The following is a 12,049-nucleotide window of genomic DNA, read 5'->3' as shown; positions in this document are numbered from 1 at the left end:
TATCTAAGCTTGACATTTCTTTGGATATCAAGTAATTTGAGCTGTCACTGGAACTGTGACATCTTTCTACTGGGTGACAATTTGAAAGGATAGTTTTTTCTTTTTCTTAGTGACTTCCCATTTCATTCCCCCCCAAATTTTATTTTTGATTCTAAGATTTACAACACATTATATGGATGTTTCATATGAGTTACAATATAACTGAGAATGAATTACCAGATATCAGGTCGTACTATTGGAGCCAATTAAACACATTAAGTTTAAGCTAACACAGCAAATTGCAAATGAGAGAGGTATTAACTTTCTACTAATGATGTCAGTTATGTACTCGACAGCTGAACATTGCACACAACAGAGAATAACCTTAGATATCTTATACTGTTAAGATAGTTAAATTTTATGGATATAGGAGTTTCAGATAGACTGGGTTTTGGGGTAGGATATCCTCTTTGGTAATGTGCTCAAGAAATGGGAGCAATTTTTCAACGAACCCAGTTGTTTTAGGGTAAATTTCAAACTGGAGAAGACCATCTGAGTTTGATGTATTGTCGAAGGCTTGCACGGCCGGAGAACGATGGTTGTTGTGGGTTTTCCGGGCTGTATTGCCGTGGTCTTGGCATTGTAGTTCCTGACGTTTCGCCAGCAGCTGTGGCTGGCAACTTCAGAGGTGTAGCACCAAACGTCAGGAACTACAATGCCAAGACCACGGCAATACAGCCCAGAAAACCCACAACCACCACCATCTGAGTTATCTTCCATTATCAGATGATCCCATATTTTCAAATACTATGTGGATATAGTCGGAGCAGATTGTCACTTCCATTTTAGAGCAATTGCTGTTTTTGCTGCCACTAAGAGGCTGATGATTAATTCATGTCTAATTTTTGGTATAGAGATATCTTGCCAGCGATTTAGAAAAATAAGCTCAGGAAGCAATGGAATTGAATCTCCTGTTATTTGAGTTTGTGAAAGAACCTCGTTCCAGAATGCTTTGATCTACGCATAGCTCCACCTACAGTGTTCATAGGCACCTACCTCACCACAGTTCTCCCAACAAAGAGGTGACTGTGAAGAAGTAATTATTTGTAGTTCAGCGCTTATGACAGAGGAATTGAACAATGTGGAGGACCATATAGCTGTCCACTGGTCTTCTGTTAGGGTGATGTTGCAATCAGGTTGCTACTTCAGTTGATAACGTTTTGGTTTTTCTATGTGGAGTAATATATCATATACCTTTGTGATTAAACCTTTGTGCTTCTTCCCATTTCATAACCATCTCTCTTCTAGATCTTCCAGAACAGGGAGCCTAGAAGTCTTGTGGTGGGCTCCCTCCCATCACTCATTAAGGGCGTCTGCAAAGAAGACGCTTCATTCTTCAGCAACACAAATATTTTCATCGACATGCCTCGAATCACCGAAGTCCTGGAGGAGGATATGGCGAAATTCAGCATCCCCGAAGACTCAAGTAAGAGCAGTTGGATCTATTTGCATGTGAATGCATGGATTTGCATTTAGGATGAATTTAAAATTTTAATCTTACAACTGAAGATTCAATACAATTTCTCCTTCCTTTTCGAGTGGGGTAGCTGCCGTGACAAGGTCAGCTTCCCTAGAAAGCAAGAGAGAGCTGAGAACTTGCCATCTTAAGCAGAATTGCACCCTTCTAAGAGCCAAAACACACATTAAGAAATACCTAGGTTCAGCACGTGTTCTCTTACCTCAAGGTTTGCCGGGATCTGTAGGCGTCCTGGAAGCTTAAAGTAGGCGTCCTGGAAGCTTAAAGATCTGTAGGGGTCCTGGAAGCTTAAAGTCCTGGAAGCTTAAAGGATCTGTAAGCGTCCTGGAAGCTTAAAGGCGTCCTGGAAGCTTAAAGCTTAAAATACAGGCGCCTGTATTTCCCTTCCCCTTTTTGCTGCTCTGTAAATGCTAAACTTTAAGCTTCCAGGACGCCTACAGATCCCGGCAAACCTTGAGGTAAGAGAACACGTGCTGAACCTAGGTTTTTCTTAACGTGTGTTTTGGCTCTAAGTCCCCTGAAATCAGTGGTCTAAGAAAAGAGTAACTCTTTGTGGGATTGCCTTGCTAAAGTGCTTTTCTAATTTGCTAATATGTATGTAAGTTGAGGGGGGAGCAGGCCTAGACCCTGATAAACAGAATCAGTCCCCCTCCCCAAGCAAGTAGATGCCTTAGCAGTCTCTCCCAGCTACTTTTTGCTGGCTATGAGTGAAGATTTTAGTGCCATCCTAGGTCCTAACCTGGGCTGTTTTCACACTGCTTACTGCCGAGCTCCCAGAACAACAGCGTTTTCCTGGTGCAATTTCATGCAAGAACTGCAGTGAAAACGGCCCTGATTTATGCTTTTTGAAGTTCATTAATATTAATATTAGGAATCAGGGTTTTTTTCCAGGGGGAACATGGTGGAACGGAGTTCCAACACCTCTTGAAAATACTTGGCAATAGTGCCACTTCTTTTCCCAGAAAAAAAAACCCTGTTAGGAATTAATTGTATTTTGTTTATGGTAGCAGAGTTATTTAGTCAGAAGCGTTCACCCCAACATGTATTAATTAATCCTCAGACAAAATGTAGAAAGATAGAACTTACAGTTTTATTGAGGTAGGTTCTATTCACAGTAATATCTTGGAGAAGAGAGAAAGAGTCCCAACCTAAAGAGTCACTTTCCCTATAACTAAACCACGGCCTGAGATAGGTGGTGAGGCTGAGGTGCAGGTCTGTGGATGAGGCCTTCATGGCAGGAGCTGAGAGAATCACATCCTTCTCCTTGGAAGACCAAGAGGCAAGAGAGAGAGAGAGAGAAATCTCCCAAGAGGCACAGGGACAGAGGAGGAGTCAGGAGGTGTTCCCACCTTAGACAAAACGGAAGCAGCTTACTATGAAGAAAGTTACACGTAGTGTCATGAGTCAGCCTCGCCCTGTGCTCAGTGAAGAGTCATCAGACGAAAAGCTGCCTGCAGTTCACACCTACACTGACCCAGCTGCAGCTGACCTGGAGTTTAATGAACAACAATTGCCGGCTAATCAGTCAGCAGAGCCTTCAGCTGTAACAGACTCACCTGCAGAAGGCCACTCCTCCCCTCCCTCTTTGCTGAAACCCTTGCAGCGCCGGCGCTGTCAGAAATGGGTAGAGCTGCAAGAACGCAGGAGGAGTGCACGGCTCATGAGTCAGCGGCAACTGCCAAATGATCAGGATGAATGAGTGAGGTCAGGATGTCTACCTAGTAAGTGGCTGACAGTTTAGCTCATTAAGATTTTGCTATAAAAACAGCTGGAAGGAGCAGCAGTTTGTGGAAGCAATTAGTACACTTTATGGCTGCTCCAGTGGCCTGGCTATTGCTCAAGCTCTGGAATGCTGACTCTTGGACTGGACTTGGCTCTTGGCTTCTTTGGAACTCTGACTCTTGGACTGGACTCTGTTTATTCTTTGCTCCCTGGTTGGGACTGGCCCCTGCACTCCAGCCCCTGGTCCCTGGGGGACTATGCCAGTACACATACACACAGAGACATGCAGCGCCCCCCCCCAATATCCAAGGCACACTGAGTCACCTATTCCATCACTTAAAAGGGTGTAAAGGTAAAGGTAGTCCCCTGTTCAAGCTCCAAGTCATTACTGACCCATGGGGGGATGTTGCATCATGACATTTTCTTGGCAGACTTTTTACGGGGTGGTTTGCCACTGCCCCAGTCATCTACACTCTACTCCCAGGAAACTGGGTACTCACTTTACCGACCTCGGAAGGCTGGAAGGCTGAGTCAACCTTGAGCTGGCTACCTGAACCCAGCTTCCGCCGGGATCGAACTCAGGTTGTGAGCAGAGCTTGGACTGCGGTACTGCAGCTTACCACTCTGCGCCACAGGGCTCCTTAAAAAGGGTGTAAAGCTGCATAAGATGGCACAGATAGACTTTTATCTCTTTTGTTGGCTACATTTCAACTGTCCAACTATTTTGGGCTCCCGTCACATCCAGCTGGGTTTCCTGTAGCAAGTAGCGACCAATAATCAGAGTTTATTATGCAAGTACGTTTATGCACCGAACGTATGAAGCTGCCCTGTACTGTTGGACCATTGGTGTATTAAGGTCAGCACGGTCTCCTCTAACTGGAACCAGCTCTCCAAGTTCTAAGGCTGAGGTCTTCTACACAGCCTACTACCTGATCCTTTAAAATTGGAGATGTCAAGTGTTGAACTGGAGACCTTCTGTGTGCAAAGCAGATACTCCACCGTTTTGCCACCATTCTGCCCGAACTATTTGAAAACGGTGAGAGAACAGAGATAATACAGAAAATAGCTTGCAAGGGAGCAGATTCAGACCACTGTCACAGTCTTTGGCAGACGGCAGATTCACTGATTCATGCATGATGGAGTACGCCGAGTAGATCTGGTGTCCCCGCAGCGCATAACTGTCAGGTGTGAATTGCAGGGTCTTCTCAGTTCCTGCACACGAGGAATCTTATTTGGATCAGCATTGGGGCACAAATGGAGAACAGATTTTAACTCTCTTCTCTACACCCTGCCCCACCTGTAATGGCCCCAAGGAGTGCTCTTTGTCCTTTTGGGAATTCATGGCCGTTTCCACACGTCTTACCTGCCTGTGGAACATCGTGTGAAAGACCGGGAAGATGGTGTCTTCTTGCGTGAAATTGTTCCAGGAATAAGCGATTTTGCACAAAACTCCCAGATAACAGCGTCTTCCTGGTGCAATTTTGCATGAGAAGACGCAGTCTTCTGGGTCTTGCATGCAATGTTCCGCAGGCAGGTAAGATGTGTGGAAATGGCCCATGTGTATCCCTGGAAACAACTGTGCTGTCCCAAGAGGCCAAATAGCATCCCCCTAACTTTTTTCAACGTGAAAAATCAATCCTGCACACATACCACCAGGGCTTTTTTTCAGCAGGAACGCAGTGGAACGGAGTTCTGGCACCTCTTGAAGATGGTCACATGGCTGGTGGCCCCGCCCCCTGATCTCCAGACAGAGGGGAGTTTAGATTGCCTTCTTCACCACTGGAGCAGTGCGGAGGGCAATCTCAACTCCCCTCTGTCTGGAGATCAGGGGGCGGGGCCACCAGCCATGTGACCATTTTCTCTGAGGGCAACCCACTGAGTTCCACCACCTCTTTTCCCAGAAAAAAGCCCTGCATACCACTTTCCCAGTCTTAGTCAGGCACTGCACATAGAGGAACTGAGGACAACCTTCAACTCATATCTCACTGTTATGCAGAGTGGGGCCACAGACCCAACTTGTGTACTCCGTGATTTGTGAATTGGCCCTTGCTAGGTGTCTTTTAGTCCTCTACAGATTCTTTGGGGATGCATTAGGTTGAAATTCCCAGTGACCAAAAGCACTGACAAGACTACTTTAGTTATTTTTCTCAATTACCAATTGAGAGCCAAGCTACAAGTGACGCCTGACACAGGTTGGACACTTGTCAGCTTCCCTCAAGTTTTTTTTTTTTTTTGAAAAATTTTTATTGGGTTAGAACATTTTTATTTTTACATTACAATCAATTTTCCCCTAATTTTTCGTTTCTAACCCCCTCCCTTTCCCCCCCTTTTGTTGACTTCCAACAGCTTTCCCACCCTCTGTCCCTTTTCCCTTACTTCTATTAAATTCCTCTGTCTAAAACAGATATACATTCTCCATTATATTAAGCAGTGCATCATTAGCTTCCCTCAAGTTTTGATGGGAAATGTGGCATCCTGGTCTTGCAGCTGTAATGGAGAGCCAAGCTGTAAAACCAGGATGCCTACATTTCCCATCAAAACTTGAGGGAAGCTGACAAGTGTCCAACCTGTGTCAGGCGTCACTTGTAGCTTGGCTCTGAGTAGCTCAATTACCAATGATGCATACCAAGAGAGCATTTTCAATGCTCCTGGTGCTTTGCCGTCTTTCTCACTTGTTCTCCCAACAAGCCAGGACTGTGATTTATTCCTGTTTGCTAGAGGAAAAATACAGATGACAGCAGTTCAAACCACAATACGTTATGCAGGCAGATTTTCTTAATTTGGGTTGATTTCCCAGATTTCGAGACTATTCATTGGTTCTTACAGGCCATGCTAGAAGAGATCAAGTCGCTAAATACTTCTTTTGCACATTTTTTAAGATTTGGGCCTTTTTTTGTTTGTTTGTTACCGCAGCACCGTTTTGTTTGCAGCTCTATCAGGAAATTTTGAAATCTCCTAATGGGGCTTTGATTTGGACCTTCCTCAAGCCATTATTACATGGGAAGATATTGTATACTCCCGATACAAAGAATATTAATTTGGTGATGCAAAAGGTAAGGATGCTTGTGTGATAACATTTCTCATGTTCCTGAATGCATTCCCTCCACATGTCTTATTGGTCTGTGTGCATATTGCATTTCCTTTTTTTAAAATGAGAATGATTTTGTGTCTGGTGTTTTGCACTTCCTTAAATAGTTAGAAGTACTGGGGCAACTTGGCCCCCATCACTGTCCCTGGAGACCCTCTTTTGCCAATCAGCTGCCCAACGCAGGCTGCTCACAGGCTGTCTTCTAACAGGTGAACTGTTCCTCTCCTGTTGCTAATATAGCAAGTAGGTTGTGGTCCATCAGCGAGGTGCCACTAGCCATCAAAAGGCAATGGTGTGGTCATTCAAGCAAACATCTTCCCTTCATCAATAATTTTTCAGGAAGTATTTTAACTATAATCTCAAAAAGTACCTAACTTGATAGATATAGCTATGGTTGTTGGGGGTTTTCCGGGCTGTATTGCCGTGGTCTTGGCATTGTAGTTCCTGACGTTTCGCCAGCAGCTGTGGCTGGCATCTTCAGAGGTGTAGCACCAAAAGACTTTTGGTGCTACACCTCTGAAGATGCCAGCCACAGCTGCTGGCGAAACGTCAGGAACTACAATGCCAAGACCACGGCAATACAGCCCGGAAAACCCCCAACAACCATCGTTCTCCGGCCGTGAAAGCCTTCGACAATACATTGATAGATATAGCATTAACAACAACAACAACATTAGATGTATATACTGCCCATCAGGACAAAGTAAAGCCCACTCAGAGCAGTTTACAAAGTGTATTATTTATTTATGTATTTATTTATGTATTTATTTATTTATTTTATTTGACTTATATCCCGCCCTCCCCAAGAATGGGCTCAGGGCGGCTCACATCATAATTAAAACACAATAAATTAATAATCAACTTTAAAAACAGATCTAAAAACTTATATTAAAATACTCTGGTGCCATTATATATAGGCTACTTTGGATACTAATAAAAGACATGCCTAGGTCATAGCTGTGGGTAAAACGCATAGCCGAGGGCAGTCGTAGAAGAGGTAGCGATCTTAGATAGGATAAGGGGGAACACCCGCTGGTCCTCAACCAAAGGCCTGGTGGAACATCTCCATTTTACAGGTCCTGCGGAACTGTAATAGGTCCCGCAGGGCCTGGATCTCCAGTGGGAGAGTGTTCCACCAGGGTGGGGCCAGGGCAGAAAAAGCCCTGGCCCTGGTGGATGCCAGCCGGTTGTCCCTCGGGCCAGGGACCACCAGGAGTTGTTTATCTGCGGAGCGTAGAGCCCTGCAAGAGACGTAATCCTCACAAGAATCACCCTGTGAGGTAGGTGGGGCTGAGAGAGCTCTGGAAGAGCTGTGGCCGACTCAAGGTCACCCAGCTGGCTTCAAGCAGAGGAGTGGGGAATCAAACCCAGTTTTCCAGATTAGAGTTCTGCTGCTCTTAACTGCGACACCAAACTGGCTGTTCTCGATCTATTGTGACTAGCAGTCACTGGTGGGTCATGTACTAATCTGTTCCTGTTTTAACACCCCTGATGGTCCAATCTTGTGCGTTTTTACTCAGACATAAGCCCTGTTGTGCTCCAGAGAGCTTACTTCAAGGAGTGCTATAGGATTGCAACCTTATGTATCTTACCAAGGTAACATCTGCAAAATAGAGAACTAAAATGTACAAAGATGAATAAAAAGCAGTTGGATAGCCTACAGCAGTTGGATTGTTGGACAGCTATTTTTGGACATCTTTGTTTTCTTTTCCTATATTTTGTGTGTACTCTTCTGGGGGGACCCAAGAGGAAACCCCCTGAAGAGAATTCCAGTGTGGCATAGCGGTAGACAGAGAGATGTTTATTTTTTATTTTCCTTTGTTTATATCCCACCTTTCACCCCAATGAGAACCCCAAACGACTTACACCTCCAGTTTTCCCCTCACAGCAATCCTCTGAGTTAGATTCAGCTGAGAGCAAGTGAGTTGCCCAAGGAAACCCAGAAAATTTCCATGGCAGAGCGGGGAATCAAACCTGGGTCTCCCGGATCCTGGCCTGTTACTCTAGCCCCGGCACTGCACTGGCTGTGGGAGCCTCAGAGCTAAGCTACAAGAGATGAACTGCACGAGGAGGAGCACATGAAGGGAGTTGCCATGTTAGCCGGGAAGCTGAGTTTTAAAAGAGATCGGAAGGCTTTGTCAATTTCCCCTCTCTACAGAGCCAGGGAGATCGCTGCTCAGAGGGTTGGGTAATTTCCTCTTTGCATCCTGAAGGCTCATCAGTTTCACCTCCCCTTCTAGGAGCCAAAGAGGAAATTAACAAACCCTCTGAGCAGCGATCTCCCTGGCTCTACAGAGAGGGGAAACTGATGAAGCCTTCTGATCGCTTTTAAAACTCAGCTTCCCGGCTAACATTGCGACTCCCTTCATGTGCTCCTCCTTGTGTAATTCATCTCTTGTCTCTTGGATCTCAGATTCAAACTCCTGCTTGACCATGAAGCTTGCTGGATAACTTTGAGTTAGTCATTTTCCGTCAGCCTTACCTACCTCACAAGGTTGTTATGAGGAGATGGGGGGGGGGATGTACGCTGCTTCTTGGAAAAGGGGTGGGATAAAAATGTATTACAGATTAATTGGACTGGAAGGAATCAAGCATCTGGTGTGCCGTAGCTTGGGAGATCATTAGTGGTGCAAAGAAGGCTTATGAATGGGGTGTGTGTGTAGAAACTCTATTGTGCTTGGTAGTTTCAGGTGGTAGCCATGTTGGTCTGTGGTAGAAGAACAAGATTTTGGTCAGTAGCACCTTAGAAACCAACCATATTTCCAGGCTGTGAGCTTTCAAGAAGCTGAGCTGAGCTTTGGCTCCTCCTGAAAGCTCACACGTTGGAAATCTAGTTGGTCTCTAAGGGCCAAACTACAAGTGACGAATGACACAGGTTGGACACTTGTAAGCTTTCCTCAAGTTTTGATGGGAAATGTAGGCAGCTTGGTGGAATGTTGGACAAGTGACAGTTGAAAAGTCCATTGGACAGCAGTCAGAGAGCCAAGCTGCAAGACCAGGACGCCTACATTTCCCATCAAAACTTGAGGGAAGCTGACAAGTGTCCAACCTGTGTCATTTGTCACTTGTAGCTTGGTCTTCAGAGCCAAGCCAAGCTCTGTGATCAAGTGGAGCGCAAGTGGAGGGCAAGTGAACAGGGAGGAATACACGTGAGTCTGTTCACTTGCCAGGCAAATGTACTTCGTCACTTGTAGCTTGGTTCTAAGGTGCTACTGGACCCAGATCTTGCTCTTATATTGTGCTTCTAAAATTCTCCGATCCTGTGATCATTTGCTATTGAAGTTTGCTGATGTCCCAGGAAACAAAATTGGGGGTCAAGTTTTGTTAGTTTTTGTTACAGCCTTTCTTCTTTTTTTTTAAAAAACACACCAAAGTGCAAATTAAATGATGAATAATGGAAGTACTTAGTGATCTTTTTCAATTAATTTCTGGCGAGGGAGGGAGTCTCCCCAGCTTCCTGCCTGAAAGCTTCAAACAGAGACTTTAGCTATGCTGACAGGTTGTTTCTCTACTCAGTCATCTTAGCGGAGTTGAATGAGTTTTAAAACTTTGGAATGATAAAAGGATGTGATGCTTGATTTGTACAGCTACAGACTTTCAAAGCTGTAACAGTTGTGACAGATGGCTTTTTTAAAAAAAAGAGAAGAAAAGCTGCAACCCCCTATGTGCGAAATTACATTATCTGCAAGAGTGATGTTTGGAATAATGTACTGCAGACATTTTTTTTGTCTAGATTATTTTGTCAATTAGCATGCTCAGACTGCTACCTTAAAAGGAACCATAGCAAGAAAGATAAATCTTTAAAAAGAAGTTCAGCCCTATGAGAGTTATTGATACATATATATGGTTTTAACTTTTGTACTGGAATTATGAAATGGTGTATTTTATCTTTTATTGTGTATTGTTGTTTTAATTTATTGTACTGATATATAATGTTGAAACCCAGCCTGAGCCTACTTGAGGGGAGGGCGGGTGGGCAAGAAATCTAATAAATTACATTAAATTAAATTATTATGTTTGGACTTGAACCAATTCCATTGCATCGGTTATACTGAAATTTTAAAAACACCCAGGAAGATGTAGTTATGAAAACTTCAAAAATGAAAATTTCCCTGCTAAACAATGATTTTAAATGTTTCTGACAGTTACATATAATTTTGGAATGTTGTAGGGGGTCTACATGTTTCCTTTTCCCCTTATATTCTGATTATTACTTATTGATTAATGGATGAATAAATGTGTAACAAATGGATTTAGGAGTCAGTATATTAGAAATCTGATTAGTTTTCACATCATCTTTCCTTTGTAATTCTCCCCTGGTGCTTATTATTTCATTACTCAAAATATCAGCACACCATGTGATTAATTCAATAGTTTTTGAAATATGGGGATGTAAGTTTTAGGCCAGACTCTCCTGTTTTCTTGCTTTGATGAATTGAATTAGTTTGTATTAATGAGCATAAAGCAAAACTTGTAAAGAAATCAGTTGTTATTTTGCAAAATGGCAACAACTACTATGCCTGCTAAAAAACCAGAATTATTTACTGAAGAATGCTTTGTAGCAGATACAGTCCCTCTAATTGTTTGAGATGTGCTCACCTCTTTTTAAATTATTGGGGGGAAATTGGGAGATGATTTTGAAGATTATTTCAGTGACGTTTCTAACAGTATGGAGGATGATAATAGAATGAGAAGGAAGAACATTGAAGCCAGAGGAGTAAAAGAATACACCGAGAAACAAAATTTGAAGCATTATCAAGTTGAACATTTTACTGATTGGATAGGGTCAGATTGTATGGAAATTCAGATTGATGTGGCAGTTCAAGTTATTGGTGATTTTCTGCCGAAGCATCAAATTTCCTGGGACATGCTGGTGAAATCTGTAGGTGGTAATTCTAGGTATAGGGTTTTTTTTAAAAAAATGCGAATGTATCCTAGTCTGACTATAAAGGGAAGATGGTTTCAGGCAATGTTCCCTCTAAGTTTTGCAGTGTTATGAGCTAAAAATCTACTTTGTGAGCCGAAACAACAACTTTCATTAAAGTTTTGAGTGCACCTCCTTTTTTAAAAAAATGTTTTTCAGTCTATAAACATACAAAACATACAAACAAACTGCAAACTACTTTAATTTGTATTGTTTCTTGCTTAGAAACGATAATGCAAGCAGTCATTCATGCATGGATTCTAAACACCAAACTAAATTACTTTGCAGGTAAAATTATTAATACTTCTCCTTCCCAACTGTTTGATATACAGATATAAATATATCTGAGAACATGTGCTAGGATCTACATCCCATCCTGGGCATGTTAGACTTCTCTATTCCAACAAGATTGCAGCAGGTAGGCGGAGAGATTTATAGTAAAATCCTGTACAAAGTAACTCCAGTCTAAGCCCATTGATTTCTATCCTCTGTAGAATCCAAAAACAAAAAACATGTAATACATTTTGATTACAATCAAAACAATTTAACAATAAATGCCATTAGGTGAAAGGACCACAAAACTCAGAGTATACTTCTGTATAAAAATGGATATGTTCGTGCTGATTACAAAGAGGTAGTTGTATTAGTCTGTTGCTGCAAAATAAAGCAGACACGCAATGGCGCCTTAAAGACTAGCATTTATTTCAAGATGAGCTTTTGTGAGTCAGTGCTTACTTCTTCAGCCTCCTTCTGCACCAAGGCCAAGGTAAACGACACCTTCACCATGGTGGTGGCTGAG

The 12,049-nt window shown here is 43.0% G+C and overlaps 1 protein-coding gene across 1 annotated transcript in view; it reads left to right on the top strand.

Moving 5' to 3' along the window:
- The window catches only part of ABCA13 (ATP binding cassette subfamily A member 13), a 345,676-nt gene that overhangs the window by 99,736 nt on the left and 233,891 nt on the right, over window positions 1-12,049 (top strand). Inside the window, exons 24-25 of the mRNA XM_054991725.1 lie at window positions 1,288-1,465; window positions 6,152-6,291. Coding sequence (XP_054847700.1) covers window positions 1,288-1,465; window positions 6,152-6,291 — 318 coding nt within the window. The remainder of the gene's footprint in view (window positions 1-1,287; window positions 1,466-6,151; window positions 6,292-12,049) is intronic.

The sequence above is a fragment of the Eublepharis macularius genome, chromosome 11 (assembly GCF_028583425.1).
Source record: "Eublepharis macularius isolate TG4126 chromosome 11, MPM_Emac_v1.0, whole genome shotgun sequence".
NCBI lineage: Eukaryota > Metazoa > Chordata > Lepidosauria > Squamata > Eublepharidae > Eublepharis > Eublepharis macularius.
Note: the sequence above shows the minus strand (reverse complement) of the source record. Positions and strands in the feature narration are given on the sequence as shown.